General features: G+C 33.8%; 1 protein-coding gene across 12 annotated transcripts in view; it reads left to right on the top strand.

Annotated features, from left to right (window-relative positions):
* The window catches only part of STAU1 (staufen double-stranded RNA binding protein 1), a 44,803-nt gene that overhangs the window by 15,869 nt on the left and 9,550 nt on the right, over positions 1-19,384 (top strand). For 6 of the 12 annotated variants that reach the window (XM_026664994.2, XM_087959292.1, XM_026664990.2 and 3 more), the window contains exons 5-8: positions 1,644-1,800; positions 11,198-11,336; positions 13,693-13,858; positions 18,081-18,179. In XM_026664994.2, coding sequence (XP_026520779.1) covers positions 1,644-1,800; positions 11,198-11,336; positions 13,693-13,858; positions 18,081-18,179 — 561 coding nt within the window. The remainder of the gene's footprint in view (positions 1-1,643; positions 1,801-11,197; positions 11,337-13,692; positions 13,859-18,080; positions 18,180-19,384) is intronic. The other 6 variants (XM_026664997.2, XM_087959296.1, XM_026664996.2 and 3 more) reach the window with 1 other exon arrangement.

Here is a 19,384-nt window from a genome sequence, read left to right as displayed (position 1 = left end):
CCTAGTATCCCATGCTAAGATAAGTATGGTTTTTCTTTTTTAATGATATCTACTGCATTAACTGTTTCTAGCTTAAAGTTTAATAGGCATATAGGCTTTGTTTAAAAAATGGTTATGAAATATTTTATAATATTACACATTTTGAATGGTGTATGTTATTTAACATAAATATGTTATTTTTATGTGTCTGATTTGTTTATCCACTTTATTTCACGCTGTATCTTATTTTTCTAGTTTTTTTGTGTTATTCCTATTTATAAACTTTTAACAATTTTTTTTAAAAAAGAAAAATAGCTTCTACATTGATACAGCTCAATGAACAATGTGGACTTTTCTCAAAACCAGTCACCTTGGGGTAAACCGTTACACTTTGGCCTCATATGAAATTCTAGTAATGAAATAGAAGTAAAATGAATGAACACCAATATTACATATTGTAGTAACTGCAGTGCTGCAGTATGTGCTAGTTATACTCTTTAAAGGTTGTGCGGCTTTTGATACCTTTAATGTTAAGTTTGTTTATTTAAATCTAGTTAACAGAGCTTTTTCAGTGGCAGTTTCTGAAACTCTGGAAATTCCTAACGATAGAAATTTGGGCAGCTGCTACTTCACAAAGGCTGCAAATTTAGTTTAAAGTGAGGATAAAGATGTGCCTAGTTGGCTGGATTTTGTAAAGCTTTTATTTTTTTTTTGTAGCTTTCTAAATTTCAAAGCCTATACAATTAACCTAACAAATATTTGAAAATTCAAATTGCAAAACTGCATTATAGTTAGGCCTTCCAAGGAGGGTATCCAGAAAAATGGACCCCCCTTGGTAACAGTGGAACTAATTTGAAATGTTGAGCTCATAGTTAAAAATAGAAGGATACTATGTGCCTTCTGTTTATTTTGTGCTTTTGAGTCAATTTTTAACTCCTGGTAACTGTTTGGATATCCCTTCTTGGCAAAATTTTTGGGGAGTGGTTTGCCACTGCCTACTTTCTACAGTGACAAAAAGTGACAAACCTAAGGTCTCCAGGTTTCTATCCTGATGCCTTAACCACTATGCAAAACTAGCTTTAATGTTCCTTGTGTAATTACTGTTTTATAGTATTTCACATTTTCATTGTAACTTTATACAGTTTATCAACATAAAAACATTTATAATACAATTAACTATAAATCTGTTACATGTTTTAGCCAATCTTTTATGTTGCTTTCCACTTGTTTCTTTTATTTTGGTTATGTACAGTAGTACAAAATTATATAAACAAAATACCCACTGAATTATTGCAAATGAGGTTAAATTAAAGACGTAGCCCTAACATACTTTGAGATGTTAGTTACAAAATAGATCCCAGATCGTGCATGTATTTAATAATTTTTTACCTTTCAAAAATAAAAGACAGTTGGGGAGATGAAACCCATAGACAAAAAAATAAGGCTTTTATTAAAAAGTAGACGGGATTTGTCCAGTTTTGCTAAGAAGCTTATACATACTCTATATAGCAATGCTGAGCTTTACAGTTAAATTATCAGTGTGCTATATACTATACTAATGATATGTGGATGTTACAACTTTTAGCCTTTATATTTGAACACCATATACATATTATGTATACATGACCAGGCAGAGAAAGTTAAAGCTTACTTTTCATTTCTAGGTGTTTACAGTGCAGCTGACTCTTGGGGACCAGCACTGGGAAGCTGAAGGAACTAGTATTAAGAAAGCTCAACATGCAGCTGCTGCCAAAGCTTTGGACGGGACAAGGTTTCCTAAACCTACAGCTCGCCCATCTCGCAATGAAGGAAAGAATCCAGGTACAGTATGAGCTGCTGCCATAAGAAAGGTAGAAATTACAGTGAGATATAGATTATAGCCAGAACTTGAGAATTTTGCCCTTGCTTTTAAATTAAGGTATAATCTTGTGCTTTATTGACGTGTTTTAAGAAAATAGACAGTATTCTTGCCATATTTTTTTCTTTTTTCTTTGCATTTTAGTATGACTTGGCTTAAAAGAAGAGAGATGTATATGATAAATTAAAGTGTGGTAATTGCTATATAGAACTGAACTCATACTGTGTGAAAATGAATTTCCTGTTTAACAGATGTAAATATTCAACTTTGGAAATTATCACATTGATTTTTCATTTACAAATGTAAAATTCCATTAACAAGAATTCTTCTATCCATTGATTGATTTAGCATTTGACTCCAGAAGCAAATCACATATATTAACATTAACCAATTTATTCTTTAAAAAAAGACATATTTTTTAAAAAAATTACTGATTATGATAGACTATATTAAACTGAACATTTGGAATGATATAAATGATACTTTTCCACATAGGTTTGCTAAACAGCAAATACTCCTAAATAAAAATAGTGTAGTATTCAAATGTATGACTTTCCACCACTGAATGATTCAGTATCTTACTTGATCCTATTTTGAAATGTAATCAAGGCAATATCTTTTTACAACATAACAAAAATAATAGTAAACTTATTTATGACCTTTTAAGATTCACTGATAATTTTCAAGTCTGTTTAAATAAATAGAAACTCTTTCATATGAAAAAATAATGGCCAGACCTCTATTTGAGTTGACCCATTCTAGGTTGAGAGTTGCAAATCAATTTAGATTTAAATATCAGTGTATGTGACTGTGCATGTTTAAATCACAACCAGCAAATATCAGAAACGTAAGAGTTTTAAGGGGAACATTTTGCTTGATTGAATAACCTGATAATTTTAAGTCTAGCCCATTACTGCCAGTTATTAGCATGATGTGTTCTTTTACCAACTTGAAAATTAGACCATTTATAGTGTGGCTTTGCCTGTTATGGTTGTTGTAATGCCAAGTTTAGAAATGGCTGCAGAATTTGTTTTTCATAAATTGTCTTTGCTTTCCTTGAAATCACAAAGCAGTGTTTAAGAACATGAAGTAGCTGATCTTGAAAACTTAGGCTAAACTACAAAGAGCTGTTTTAGGGATGTTGTGGGTTTTTCGGTTTCACGTTAAAGGAATTGTTATTTTATCCTGCTGTTTTTATGTAAGTCAAACATACCTAATGCCCTTGTCTCCTATTTTTCCCACAACCATATACAAATAGACTTCACTAAAGTACTGCACTGTTTAGCAACTCTTCAGTTACACAGCACTGAAAACACAACTTTATGACCCTTTCTCACATTTATGGCTGTCCCAGCATCTGTATAGTCAATGATCATCGTTTGTGCACTCCACAGCTGGTTTTCCAACAAGCAGAGTTAATGTGACATGTGACATTGTAAACACATTGTGCTCAAGTGATGTTTTGCTTAATGAGTGTGTTACTTAACAACAGAACTGTGGTCATTAAGTGAGGGCTACCTTTATATTCCTTTAACAATTGATTTTTGAAAGCCTCCTTAGATTTACAGGGCCGATTGTATAATTTTTGGACCCTGACCCTAGGATAAAATTGTTTTTTCCCTTTGTTGTCCCTACACATGCCCATTAAGGCTGATCTATTTTCAATTAACTCTGCAGTTGTCTCCTTCCCTATCTGGCTGCTTCTCTCTTTTCCTGTTTTGCTTTAAACAGTTTTGGGCTATAAAATGAGAAAAAATACTGTTTGAAGTACCCAGGAGAACATATTCTGGGAACACTGAACATTTTTGAATGTAAGCCTGCCTCCTGTTCATCCTTACTCTTAATTCTTTATCCTAAAATATTGCATATTGCTTGATTACTATTGTTAATGCTTTGCTGTAAAGCTGTTGTATAGATGGGCTTTTTAATGATTTGTTGCGAACTTCAGCCTTGAACTCTTGTTTTTTTTGGTAATTCTATAATGCTTTCACAATAGAACATTGGTATTTTATCAGGGCAAAATAATCCAGTGAGCCTCTCAATGTGGGTTTTTAAATCTTAGGTAGCAACTAGAGAACTTCATTTATATGCTCTGTTCTTGCTACAGTCTCATTTATTCCCAGGTGTCATTTCCATTTGAGTTTTCAGAAATATGTACTAGGCTGCAGCAAAAGTACATGCCTAAGAAAACACTAATGTCCTTGGAAGAAACCTACTTATTAGTCTTTAGGTTTATGTGGAATTGTGATTTGCAAACATTGTCATAATATGTATACAAGAAATGGTTGGCTATTATGCCAAAGCTAAATGCAAGCTAAAGGGGGCATGTGTTTATACTCAGTCAAGTGAAAAAAAGCATTTGTGTTTGATCAAGCATACATAATGCAAACCTTCTTGGTAATATATAACTTTCAATATCGGCTGTACTTTTTCCCCTGCCCAAGCAGTTCAAGACTTTCTAATTAAATGCTTGTATTTGAATACTGTTTGCAAATATCAGGTAACCTATATGCTATAGGAAGAATGTCTTCACATATCATTTCCATTAACACTTTTTTTTTAATTTAAGTTTTTATTGTTTTTAAAAACAAACATAAACAAACAAAACATAAAAACATCAAGCCATCTTCCATATGTATACATATAGTGTGCCGGTTGGTTTACAAATTGTTTTGTGCTTCCATTTCATAGTCTTCAATTACAATTACATTGCATATAATCTCGTATTTTCAATCAAAAATTAAATACCTTAGTATCATTATTAATCAATCATTTGACTATACTTTTATTCATTCATGTTTTACAAGATAATCATAATTTACTTAGTTTGTTTGATAACAGTTCATATTATCATCCCAAATCTATCCTAAAATCATTTTGTAGATATAATAAGAAAGAAATACATCTTTATATATTTATTATTTTCTAAGAGTCTACATGTTTCATTACTGTATTTTATTGTCTAACCATTGATAGAATAGATCCCAGATTTTATAAAATTGTTTATCCTTTTGTTCTCTAATTTCAAATGTCAATCTACTCATTTCAGCACATTCCAATATTTTCTTAATGATTTCCTCCTGTGATGGTGTTTTCTCATTTTTCCAGTTTTGGGCAAATACAATCCTAGCTGCTGTTAATACATTTACAATCAGATATTTCAAGTCTTTACTATATATTTCAGGTAAAATTCCCAATAAAAATATCTCTGGTTTCAAGTCTATATGTTTTTTTGTCATTTTTTCCAACCACATGTGGATTTTAGTCCATTATTTTTTTAGCATCCACACAAGTCCACCACATATGGTAATATGAGCCAGGTGTCTGATGACATTTCCAACATTTTTCGGATTTATTCTTGAACATTCTTGTCAGGGGAAAATGCCACCTGTAAAACATCTTATACAAATTTTCTTTATATGCTGTTGACATTGTCATTTTATAATTTTGAGACCACAATTTTTGCCATTTCTCTAAATCAATCCCATATCCAAAATTCTTCCCCCAAGCAATCATAGTTTCTTTAACTTGTTCTTCTAATTTAATTTCTAACAAATATCCATACAAATTTTTAATCACCTTTTCATCAGTACCTATCAAAATCTTATCTAAATCAGTCAATTTATCATAGAAACCTTCCATTTTGGAATCTTTATCATACCTTGAATGTATTTGCGCATATGAAAACCAATTCATCTTTATACCTTGTCCCTCTAGTTTTTGTATAGATTTGAGTTCACCCTTTTCATTCAATATTTCACCATATCTAACTGTTTGTTCCTTTTTGTATATTATAGGATAAGAAAATGCTTCAATAGTCGATAGCCAGACTGGAATTTTCAAATAACATTGTCTTTTAATCTTCTCCCAGTTTAACCACAGAGACTCCCGTATATAATGTCTTCTAAAATACCCCTGTGTTTTAGTTCCTTTATACCATAAAAAAGCATGCCACCCCAACAACAAATCATGTCCTTCTAATGTCAACAATCTAGTATTTCTTAGTGTTATCCATTCCTTAACCCACATCAGATTTGTAGCTTGATTATACAACTCCCAATTAGGCAAACCAAATCCTCCTCTAATTCTAGCATCTTGCAAAAGTTTTAACTTTATTCTTGCTTTCTTACCTTGCCATATATATTTCAACACAATTTTATTTAAATCTTCAAAGTAATTTTTTCCAAGCCTAATTGGAATTGTTTGAAACAAATATAAAATTCTGGGTAATATATTCATCTTGATTGTTGAAATTCTCCCTATTAGTGACAATTGTAAATTTTCCCATTTCACCAGATCTAGCGCTATCTGCTGTTTAAGTTTGATATAATTATTCTCTTTTAGTGTACTACATCTTGCTGTCAAATATATCCCCAAGTACTTGATCTTATTCGTGACCTGAATTTTCAATAGGTCTGCCAGTTCTTCCTTTTGTCTTAATAGCATATTCTTTGTCAAGATCTTTGTCTTATCTTTATTTATTTTCAAACCAGCCACCTTTCCATATGTCTCTATCTTTTCTATCAATTTTGGTGCTGTTTTTAGAGGGTCTTCTAAGATGAAAACCAGATCATCTGTAAATGCTTGCAGCTTAAATTCTTCCTTTTTGATTTTCATTCCTTTTATATTCTTTTCATCTCTAAGATTTCTGTTTAGCACTTCCAAAGTTAACACAAAGAACAAAGGTGATAGTGGGCACCCTTGTCTTGCTCCTTTTCTTATACCAATAGAGTCTATCAGTTCTCCCTCTATCATTACCTTTGCCATTTGCTTATAGTATATAACTTCTATTGCTTGAATAAATTTTCTAGCGAAGCCCATCTGTTCCAGCAGTAATAACATGAATCACCAATTCACATTATCAAATGCCTTCTGTGCATCTAGAAATATCAGAGCCATTTGTTTTTCAGGATGTGCCTCGTAGTATTCCAAAGTGTCCAAGATTACTCTCATATTATCTTTAATTTGTCTCTTTGGCAGAAATCCATTTTGTTCAGGATGAATAAAATTATTTAGATATTTTTTAAGTCTTTCTGCTAATATTGAAGCAAAGATTTTATAATCTACATTTAGTAGAGAAATAGGTCTATAGTTCTTAATTTGTAATGGATCAGCCTCCTCTTTTGGAATAAATGTAATATAGGCTTCTGACCATGATTTAGGTATCTTCTTCTTTAACATAACTTCATTCATAACTTCTAGCAATGGAAGATTCAACGATTCTTGTAATGTTTTGTAAAATTCTGCCGGAAGTCCATCTGGGCCTGGTGCCTTTCCATTATTTTGCTTCTTGAGTGCTTCAGTTAACTCCATCATCATTATATTGCTTTCTAACATTGTTTCAATCTCTTTAGGTATCTGAGGTAAATTAGCATTCTGTAAGTACTGTTTAACTCTTTCCTCATCAATATTCTCTTGCATATATAGTTTCCCATAAAAGTCTCGAATGATTTCCTTCTTCTCTTTACTACCATAGCAAACTTGGCCTTGGTCATCTGTTAATTGCAATATTTTCCTTGATTCTTTCTCCTTTCTCAGTTTGTATGCTAACCATCTACCTGGTTTGTTTGCGTCTTCAAAGTAGTTCTGTTTAGCACCTCTAATTTTCTGTGCTAATTCTTCTTTTTCTATTTGACCCATTTTATGTTTAACTATATCCATTTTTAGCTTGATGTCCTTTTTCTGTGGCATTTTCTGTAGCTCTTTTTCAAGTCTTTTATACTCATCCTCTAAGGCCTTAGAGGCTAATCTTTTCATAGTATTTGTTTTCCTTGTATAGTCTATTATCAAGCCTCTAACATATGCTTTCATTGTATCCCATACATTCTGAATTGATGTATCTTCTTTTTTGTTTTCTCTAAAGAAAAAAACCAATTCTTTCTCCATCCACTGTGTGAAGTCTTTTTCCTTTAAAATAGTATTATTTAACATCCATCTAGATCTTCTTTTTTGTCCTTTCCATTTAATTGTCATTGGATTGTGAACTGCCCAAATACTTGTTTCAATATTTATTTCTTGAATATTAGTTATTAATTCTGTTGACATCCATATCATATCTATTCTGGACCATGATAAGTGTCTATTTGAATAGAAGGTGTATTGTTTAGTTTTGGCATTTCTTTCTCTCCATGTATCTTTTAAGTTTATTTCATCTACCATTTTAAAAAAAGATTTAGGGAGAGTCTTTCTGTTTTGCTTTATTGTTTTCTGTGCTGTATAGTCCAATTTATTGTCTATTAAAATCTCTCATCATAACTATATTAGCATTGTCCAGTTCAGTTATTTTCATATGTAATTTTTTGTAGAATTCTTCTTGTTTGTCATTCGGGGCATAGATTGCAATCAGGAGTGTTTTCGTATTATTGTCCATTATTTCCACCATTAATATTCTTCCGTCATCATCGGTATAAATCAATTTTGCTGGGATGGTCTCTTTAATATATAAAACCACTCCTCTTTTCTTACATTGTGTCAAGGAAGTAAATATTTTCCCTAGTTTTGGCTGTATCAACAATTGTTCATATTGTTTTTTAATATGTACTTCTTGTAGACAAATTATATCAAATTTTAATTTCTCTAATTTATGAAAGGTTTTCCTTCTTTTAACGGCTGAGTTAAGTCCATTTATATTAATTGTAATCATTTTTTTCTCTTCCATGGTTATATTTTGTAGTTAGGTTTAGCAGCTCTCATAGATCTTGGTTCACGTTGTTCTTTAGCTTCCACCTTTCCACCTATAGCACCTTCTTCTTTTTCAATCGCCATTTGGCAGTTCTGTTGGAATTCAATTAGTGAGATTTCTTTTTCTGCCTCTTCCTCTTTCCCTACAAAAAATTCTGTATAAAATAATTCCACTTTCTCAATTGAGTCAATTCTATGTCTCTGTTCTTGCCATGTGAACATTAAACCTTCTGGAATCAGCCATCTATAATTCACCTCTTTTTTTAAGTAGCATTTTAGTCAGGAATTGGTATTCTCTTCTCATCTCTCTCATTCTTCTGGGTATTTGTTTCAAAACCACAATCTCCTTGTCTTTATATTTCAATGTTTTCTCTTTTGCCACTTGCAATATTTGCGTTTTAATGGCTTTCTTTGTAAATCTAATGTGAACTTCTCTTGGTAAGCTATTTCTCATCGCATATCTTGTGAAAACTCAATAAACCTCATCTGTTCCATCCATCATCTTTTCTTGAGTTATTTCCAAAGTTTCAGCCAATATTTCTATCATTATCTCAGCTAAGTTTTGTCCTTTTTCTTCCTCTACGTTTTGGAATCTAAGATAGAATTCTGATCTATCCATCTCCCATCTCAACGTACCACTTTTATCCTGTTCAACCACCGTTAACCTATTATAAATATCTCTAATCTTCTTGTCTCTTTGTTTATCTTCTTCTTCAATTTGTTGGAATCTCTCATCATACTTCAACATCATTTGTTGGATGTTCTCCACTTTTTCATCGGTTTTCCCTGTTCTTTGTTCAATGTTCTCTATTCTCTTTTCAATATTCTCTGATCTTGCTTGAATATTTTGAATTCCTTGCATAATCATCTGCAGAGTCATTTTTTCTTTTTCTTTTTCTTGCTTTATAATTGTCTGTATTGAACGTTGTCCTCCAGATGGTGGAGAGGAGGAAGTAGAAGTTGAAGAACCAGGAGCTGTTAGTTTCCTACTCATTTTAAGCAATTCAAAATCTTCAGGTTCTTCTAAACCTTAATCCAATTGTGAAATAACCAATTGTAGTTCGAAGTAAAAATAGTAGAAAAAAGAAGCCAAATAGTAATGATTAAAAAAAGAAGAAGAAAAAGAAAGAAAGAAAGAAAGAAAGAGAGAGAGAGAGGACAAAATTTCTTCAGGTTCTTGTATACCTTAATCCAATCGGTGGTTAGATGAAGAAAAAAGCTTGGAAAAAAGAAAAGAAAAGGAAAAATTCTTCAGGTTCTTCAACACCTTAATCCAATTGAGAGGTCTCAAATAGAAAAGAGTACATAAAAATAAACCAGAAAGGTAGATGAAAAAACAAAAATACCAGGAAAGGAGAAAAAAAGGCTATTCCCTTAAAAAAAGGAAACATTAATACTAAAGCTTTCCCTTTAAGATAAAAAGCAAGCGTAGAGATTGGACTTCCAAAGAAAAAAGAAAGAAAAACAAAGACAAGCTCCAACAAAGCCAAAGATCCAAATAGCTATTGCAAAAAAAAAAGATAAAATGAAATAAAATAAAGCTAGTGAGGAGGGATAGCACAACTTAGAGCACACTGTAAAAAGAGTACACTGCACTTTGTTTAATTATCCAAGGCTCTTATTATAACTCTTCTCCAAAAACATATCACCTTTTTTCCCTAGGTTTCAACGCCAGACTCCAGCTGTTGATAGAAACCCAGAAGAGCACCTGCAATAATACTCTCCCATGCTCTTCCCTCTATCTTATCAAACAAGCAGTGTCCTTGAAAAAAAAGTCTCAATTCTTTCTCAGCTTTGTCTGGTCAAAGGAAAAGTAGAGTACTTCCAAGCCTCTAGTTGGCAGTGTTACAAAGTTTCTTTAGCTTTCACTTTCCCCCTTCTTTTCCAGCAGAGTATAATAAAAATTAGTTTAAAAAGGAAGAAAATATTTTTTTTTAAAAAAAAAAAGACTAAAAGGGAGTCGCTGGCTTAATATAAAATCAAAAAGGGGAAAGAAAAGAGTAGATTAAAAAAAAGGAAAAAACCAGTCCAGTTTCAAAATATAGGTTCATCAGCAATAAGAAAAATAAATAAAAATATTTCGTTGACATTCCTGTTTAAAATCACCGCTTATTCACTTCTGTCAAAAAACTTTCACAGATTCTTTCTTTCCCTTAGGGTGTCCTCTCAAATCTTTAAATAAAGAAAAGTTCTCACCAAACCGGCACACTTTCTCTTTCGTTCTCTTTCGTTTCGGAGCTGTCCCAACTTCAGCAGCTTTAATGGCTGCCTCTTTGCCGCTGGCAAAAAGAGCTTCCCCTGGATCTACCAGGGACTTTGCGATATCCCTGGGATCGACAGGATGAGCTCTTTTACATTCACCGTCTCTTCGGGACGGTTTAGATCCACTTCGACCGTCCAGGAGCAAAGATATCGGCAGCGATCTCAGACCTCCAAGATCGCATGCCGTATCGTCAGACGCCAGCTCCGCCCTCCTCCATTAACACTTTTTAATTAAAACAAGTACCTTCCCTTAGCAAGTTTACATTAAGACTTGCAATATAGTTACTGTCTGTCATTTTACATAGAAATCTTGTTCTTCTCCCCCTACCCCCAAAAGCCCCCTCAGATTAAGTGTTCTCAGCATTGCATGAAACTAAAGAGTTTCACTTTTTAACACTTGCTCTGTCTTTGTTTTAGATAGTGTAACCCCCACAGTGGAGCTGAATGCGCTTTGTATGAAACTGGGAAAGAAACCTATGTACAAGCCTATAGATCCTTACACAGAGATGAGATCCACCTACAACTACAATATGAGAGGCAGTGCTTATCCCCCACGGTAGGTCATACCTCAGCACTTTTATATAGTGAAATCCTGCGTTACCCAAAACAGTTTTGCTTCTGAAGAATTTATTTTAAATTTATTTGTTTTTATTACAAAATTTATTTGCTGCCCATCTCGTTTCAAAGTGATTATGTTATAGTGGTTCCAGAAACAGCAAGTTTTATGTATGAATTAACCAAATATATACTTAATGTAAAGCTATTGAAGTACACTCCAATTCATGCAATGAAGTCACTGGTAAAGCACTGTAATTTACCTTCACAAATTAATGGTGCAACCTTTCCAAGCATAAATATGATAATAGGTGGATGATTGAACTGGCATAGTTTTCCCCCCTCCTTTTGGAATAGGAAATGCAAAATAAATAAATAAATAATAAATAAATAAATAAATAATGAATTAATAAATAAATAATAAATAAATAAATAAATAAATAAATAAATAATAAATAAATAATAAATCTGAGAGCCAAACTATATTAAGATAACAGAATATGGGTGGAAAAAACCTGTACTCTTTGTTATTTGTGAACAGTTCTTAGTGGGCAAAGCATGTGTTATATTGTTGAACAGCGCCTCCTGCTTTGCAGTGTTCTAAAAAGAATAATATACCCTCTTCCACCAGCATTGATGCTTGTCACTTGTTGTCCTGGGCAATAGGCTTGCTCTCTCCAGTGAGAACTAGTTAACACGTTTAAAATCCTAAGCTTTTTAAAAATCATCTGTCCATCTGTTTACCAATTCAGAATATTGTCTCTTCTCCCTATTTATTCAGAGAAACTGTTTGGCATTTTCCACCTTGTACCAGAATAAATGTTCTAGCAAAAATGCTAGGATTAAAAATGAATCTTAAATAATTCAAAGTAACAAGAGGGTGCTGGGCATTTATTAGTAAGTTTAATGTTGGTAAGTTTACATCAGTAAGCTTAATGTTTATAAAGCCACCCAGAGTTGTCTTGAAGCAAGATGGGCGGCAAACAAATGAACAAGTAAACAAAGAAAGTGGATGCCGCGGCAGTTCAACAAAATGATGTCTTTAATGCCTTTCAGAAGGCCAGCAGGGTTGGAGCCAGTCTAACCTTTGGTGGGGATGATGTTCCAAAGAGTGGGTGCTCTGGGTCCTATCAGATGGCACTCTTTGATAGACGGGACCCGTAACCGGGGAATGGGGATCCTTTAGATCAGTGATCCCCAACCTTTTTGACGCCGCGGCCCGGTACCGGCATCAGCTGGGCGCTGCGGCCCGGTACTGGCATCAACTGGGCGCTGCCATCTTTTTTTGATGAAAAAGTGCTTCCGGTGAGCTTTCTACCCGGAAAAGCTCACCGGAAGCACTTTTTTACCAAAAAAAGATGGCGGCACCCAGCAACCAGCGGCCCGGTAAGACTTGTTCCGTGGTACCGGTCCGCGGACCGGCGGTTGGGGACCCCTGCTTTAGATGACTCAGCCCCATTCCAAACTTTATATGTTGTTATAAGAAGCAAATTGTCAACCAGTGAATTGAACCCAGAAACAGTCTGTCAACCAATGCAGTTATATAGCATGTTACACTAAATTTGACTGAGTCATGGGCAAGCCATTAGATGCCCACTTTTGTGGATGAAACACATTTTTGTACAAATGTATTCACACATGTCTTTCTGCTAGATTGGCCTTTCTCTAGCTTTGGTAGCTACATTACAGTCCTGAATGTTAGGTTTTAGTATGATTATTACCCATGGGTTTTATAAGTGCTTCTTTTTTTATCACATTGTGAGCTCTGAAGCCAGGCAGTACAATTTTTTTTTTTCAGATTATAATTTCAGAAGTAGTTTTTTCCTTCATTGTGAGGATGGCTTGAAGGAGAACAGGTTCTTGCAGCAAATCCTCTCTTTAGAAAGCAAACCTACAAACTAAATTCAATATTGAATGCAAGTTTTGGAAGAATTATATGGATTTCACCCATATTTTTGGGGAATCACTGGTTATACACCAAAATCAGACAGGGATTGTATTAAAGACATGAAGAAAATATGTTTGGGCTGGGTTCATTATGTTTGTGTTACTGGCTTTATATGGAGATAATTCTGTAATTAATACAATGTTGAACTAAGAATCCTCCAAAGGCGCAACCCTTGTCCAAATTGGTTGGGAATTCTTTGAGCTGCCATTCTTTTATGCTTCTGAAGAGAACCAGTTTGGCTAATCTGATGAACAGTGTGTGCTGTAGTATATCATTCAAATATGTCAAGGCCAACCATTGTGCATTTGGTTCAGTATTGGCTTTTATTGTAAGCTCTTAAACTTTATTTCCTGGCAGAGTAACTTCATGTGGACTGGAAATCTGAAATGTAAAATCTTTCTATTTTTAGGTACTTCTATCCATTTCCTGTAGGACCATGGCTCTATCAAGTAGAGCTTTCTATAGGGGGACAGCAGTTTCATGGGAAAGGTAGAACACGACAGGCTGCTAAGCATGATGCAGCTGCTAAAGCACTGAAAATCCTGCAAAACGAGCCCCTGCCTGAGAAACCAGAGGTAGTATGTCTGGAGCATTATCCAAGTCCATTCAAAACTTTTGATTATGCTTTGAAGTTTGTTGAAAATGAGAGTGTTGTTCTGTTTAAATTTGTGCAAATGCTGTGGCATTGATATTTTAAGACCTATATGCACTTTGTTTTGGGGGCATTGATCCTGTTCCTGTGGTGGCTTTCCCAGTTTAGCTATAGTGAATCCATCATGTACTTCTAGCTAATCAAAAATAAATCTGTTATTTGCTGTTACAGCATCTGAGAGACATGTGAGCTGATTGCAGGAGAATCAACATGTCAACAAATAGAAATCATTTTACTACAGACATCTTACAATAAACAAAACTATAATTTTGTTTGCTTAAAATACTTTTAAGCTGCATGTTAGGACTCAGTGGTTTTCCAAGGCAGCTTAAAGGATAAAAGTAGTACATTCAGTATGGATGTGTAATCCATTCTAGTGTGTAGCTAGTCAGGGAGAGTAATAATGAGAATTGATTATAAACTGGCAGGATAGGAAACACTGCTGGCTTAGCATGAACCTGTTTTTCAGTATTCATAGGCTTTTACATTGCCCAGTGTTGAAACATTCTTTCTTGGTTACTTGTGGCTTAGTGCCTGGATTTACATACTGTGTTAAGTTACATTTGTTTATTATTTATTCAAAAAAATTGCAGTTTGATGAGTTCACTCAATAAAATCACATTTTGTTTCTGAACTTCTGTGGCTAGCATATGATGCACTTTACCAAAATTTAGTAACAGTGAAACCAGTACCTTACCAATTATCCTAATCAGTGGGTAACTGATGGCAAAAAAGTTGCCTAGTAATCCCATTCAATACAGTATGTTTGTAGGTCATAAAGCATTGCCGAAATAAGCTACTTTCTCGCAGGGGAATATATTTAAGTAATACCGTAGCAGCAAAGAATTCTATAGTTCTATTTCATGCAGTGCTAGTCAAAAGTTATTAATAAGGTCTCTTTTTTAATTGTCTGGTATGAATCCTCCTGTAATTATCAACAGTTAAGCTGCACCACAAATTCCAATATTTATTTGAGCTCTATATTTTAGTTTACAGGAAAAAAATGTAACCCATTTGCAGCAGAACTGAATTATTGGTACTATCCACATGCATTTGTGAAAGGCGATTGATGTATAATTGATTAATTTGGTGTACTTTAAGAAGCTGCCTGTTTAGCCTAGTACTAGTTTTTAGAGAGATATTAGTCTTCTTGCAGCATATAAAATGTGTTGTGGCACCTTGAAGTTTAACAACATTCATTTTTACATTAGTTTTGTGGATAACAGTACACTTCATCAGATGCATGAGTACTATCCTATATGAAAAGTGCACTTCATGGCCTGTGATCTCTAGAAACTTATTTTTGTTAAGCTAAGGTACCACAGGACTTCTTATTATAGCTAGTAATGCTGGTTGATAGCAGTTCTACAGGTTCTTTGGTAGGGTGCTTGTCTAACATTGCTATCAAACTCCTCTAAACTCAAAAGATCAAAATCTGCGAACTTTTCACTTCTGTATTCAAAGCATCCTCTGTATGAAAAGCTATGCGTATACAGACTCTTTCTAAATAGCATCAATCCTACTTGTTTTTTCTTTTGTCTACCCACGTCATTATTGCCTTGTAGCAGTATAATTCTAAAGAATTGCTGTTTGCTCTGGCTTTCTTGATGATCTTCATCCTGTATGAAGCTATTTTGCATGAAACTAATTTGAAAGAGAGGAGGTTGTGCTTGTGATGTGTACCATTGCATGGCATAGCAATATTGTTTTGCTGCTGTAAGTGGAAGAGCATGTGTAGCATATAGCTGCTTACTATGAGCAGCCTGAACAACGTGTTCAGGCTTCTGCGTTTGTATGATTTTAATTAGGCTTAAAGTCCTTTGATATATGAGCAGAAGCTTGCTTGATTTGATTTTAAGTGGACACCATAAAAATAGCTGACACAAAACATCTGTTACCTTTGTGTCATAACCTGACTTTCTCTCATGATCTCTCTTATTCAGAATTGCTTGAACAAATAATCATTCTCTCAAGCATCTTATTTGCCAGTATTACTGAAATATATACAAATATGCATGGATTTGTTTAAATGCCAGGTGTTTAACTTGCAATGGAAAATTTGTTCAGGAATTGAGAATAAAGAGAGTTCTGTCAAAGAAAATTCCTGGCTTTTAAAATGAAATATAGGAGGCTTTGTCTTTCTTGCCTATATATTTCTAGTGGTTTCAGAGGGCAAAACCAGTCTAATATAAAAGCTAGAACAAGGAGGAAAGCACATTCCATCAAAACTGACACAGCAAGTTTCTATATATAAACAAGCAGAAAGTCCCACACTCATGTGCATTAATTTTATTACCTAGTTGGGTAATGAAACATCTACAAATATACAATAAAGCTCAGAAAGCACCAAGAATTCCACAGTTCAACCCTGACGTAGTCAGTCAAATTGATCACTGTAGTCCGCACTAGAAAACTAGGTATTGATTTGAACTACCCACTTTTTAGAATTATCTTTGTGATAATATTTTCAAATACAATGTAGCACATTGGACAATATTAATGAGATTTAATGTTGCCGGCTTGGACAGTAGCAAAGCTTGTCCATTTAAAGTTAGGATGACATACACAATAAGTTTTTTACTTGCTTAAATTTTTTTTTAAATTTCTCTGAAACTTGGAAATGGAGTTAAAAAAAGGAAGCTATGTCCCAAACAAGCTAGTTTAGTCTCATGCTGATGAAATAAATCTATTAAGCTACTAATAAAGTCTACAGATTTCTAAAATAATTTGTTCACTGCCCAATATCTTGTACTATTTGAAAATTCTTCCTGAAGTTTACGCAAGCATTCCCTTGTTGAATTTTGAACCTCTTGGTCCAAGTCCTTTCCTGTGCTGAAAAAACACAAATTAGTTCCATTTTGTGTAATACTTAAAAAATTTGAAGATGGCTATCAGTTCAAATTCTTGAGATGTGCGCAGAATTATTATCTGCCTTTAATTCTGCAAGATTTTCAACATGTTTAATTATAAACTTGTTGCCAAGTATGGAAACTTGTAAACTTTATATTGTGCTAAAATTTAAGCATTCTACGAATCTGATTTTTTTTTTCTTTTCCTTATATTTTTAAAATAAGAGTGTGTGTTGGGTATGACTCGGCCTTCCATCCTTCTAAGGTGGGTGAAATGAGGATCCAGATTGTTGGGGACAATATGCTGGCCTTGTAAATTGCTCAGAGAGTGTCGCAAAGCACTATGAAGCGGTGTAGAAGTCTTAAGTCGGGGCTCTTCAAACTTGACAGCTTCAAGACTTGTGGACTTCAACTCCCAGAATTCCTCCTCCAGTCATATTAGCTCAGGAATTCTGGGAGTTGGAAGTCCACAAGTCTTAAACTTGCCAAGTTTGAAGACCCTTGGTCCAAATGCTATTGCTATAGCAATACTTTTTTTTCTTAATATAGAATCAGCTAAAATTGAATAAAAAAAAATACTTGGCATTTTTCCAGGTTTCAGAAATCGCATTGATTTTGCCCCAAATAGGGTTACTTTTAATATTTTAAGTATAGAATAAACAGTTGGAAAAGTTTCACAATTACAATAAAGAAAAGGGGTTTATGCCTTGCCTATTATAATACTGTGTTCCTTTCTAAGCTATATGCTTTAAATGCCCATATTGGTATTAGTTTATAATATAACTGTAGGCTAGGGGCAAAGGGCTAATGTTAGAACAATCCAGATTCAGAGCTCCCCTTGGATACATAGCAATAATTGCATGGTTCCTCAGAAAGTAGCTGGGAAAGGGTAAAATTTACAGGAAAAAAATCTTATTGGTCTTTCTTTACATAACACATGCTGAATTGTATTGTGCAGCAATACAAATACAAGCAATACCTGCTGAAACTCTAAAGTTTCTTGCCTTTTTTTTTACATGCTTACTGCAAGCTGTTGCATGTATACATCAAATATCCTTTCCTTGTATGTATTCCTGCATCTTTCAGAATATTCACAGATTTTTCAGACAATAACTTTTGGGCACTTCACTTGCATGTTAGGTAGTCCTAGTGAGACATCCCTGAGCCTTCAATTTAATCTGCCTTTGAAGACATGCTTAACATTCCTATACTAACCCTCTACTGTGTGTAGTAGTCTTGTTGTTAGTGAGCTAGTATGACAGCTGTGCCTCTTCAATGTAATTGTTCTTCTCTTAGATAAATGGGAGAGAACCAGATGATGAAAATCTCAATAAATCTGAAATAAGCCAAGTGTTTGAGATTGCACTTAAAAGGAACTTGCCTGTGAATTTTGAGGTAGGTTTAGTTAATTGCTCTAAAAGCGGTTTTATTTTAGCATATTGAAGGCAGTAAAACATTTGACAGGGATAATAAATTTGGGTCAGATCTGACTGACCTTTGAAACTGTATTAGAGTATGTTTCTTTCCTGGGTCCAATAGTTAAATTGTTTCCCCTCTTAATAGAATACAGGTATGATAATTAAAAGAAATAATATGCTGGCAGCAGCTAAATTATTCCATAAAGAATAGAATAGAATGAAAGATGTCACAAGTATCCTGTTCTAATACATCATTGTGTATTAATAGAGTTCATTAAATTATAGGATATACAAATATATTAGTTCGAAGTTAAAATTTAAAGATGAGCCAAAGATAATTTTCACTTGCATGTGGAATTCCTGATTTTTGCTGCAATCCTTAGAGTGTGTCCCACATTATTCCAGAAGTGTCTCCAAGTCTTTAGAAATAGCTGAGAAGGGACTGCAGTGTGAATGGGAGGGGGTGTCAAAGTGTGAAAGGGAAAAGTCAGAAATCTCTTTCGGCAAAGGGATGTCTATGAATGATTGCTGAATCTATTGGCTGTGTTGACACATAATGCCCAAAAGTAGTTTACTGTACTGTGGATCAACCACAACAGACATTAAAGAAACCACAGTTTGAATTTCTATTTCTGACAGTGGAAATAGTCAAGAAAAAAAAAAGATGGGAAGCTTTGACTCATTTTGATTTCATGCACATCAGTAAACTATGTTTTAGTGTGATGTCCAAATGCTGCCATTGGGCTGAGCATTAGAATTTAAAGATCACAATTGTTGGAGTGTATTGGCATGAGAGTTTTTTTAAAGGTCACATGTATTCATGTTTAAGAATGTACAGTACTATATTTCTGATATTGTTTGCATGAAATATAAAAGTATAAAAGAGTATTCAAGTATATCTGTTAGCAATAGCATATGATTCTTCATTGTGAATTAATATAAGGATATTTGTTTAATGCTAGTATGAAAGCATGGCCAAGTAGTTTTATTTTTAAAAATATCCTTAAAAAATTGTGCTGGTCAAAATATTTACATCGTAAGGGACTAATTTTATTACGATGACAGTAAGATAACAAAAACCATGCTATTAAATGTGTAGATTTTATCTGTGTTTAGACTTTTAATCTGGAGGGATACTATAATAAACAGGGAAGTTTTTAAAATTCAATTATATCCTGTTTA

The sequence above is a fragment of the Notechis scutatus genome, chromosome 3 (genome assembly GCF_049901735.1).
Source record: "Notechis scutatus isolate UNSWTSFEM ecotype Mainland chromosome 3, rNotScu1.2, whole genome shotgun sequence".
In the NCBI taxonomy this organism is placed as follows: Eukaryota; Metazoa; Chordata; class Lepidosauria; order Squamata; family Elapidae; genus Notechis; species Notechis scutatus.
This window is presented reverse-complemented; position numbering and strand designations above follow the sequence as displayed.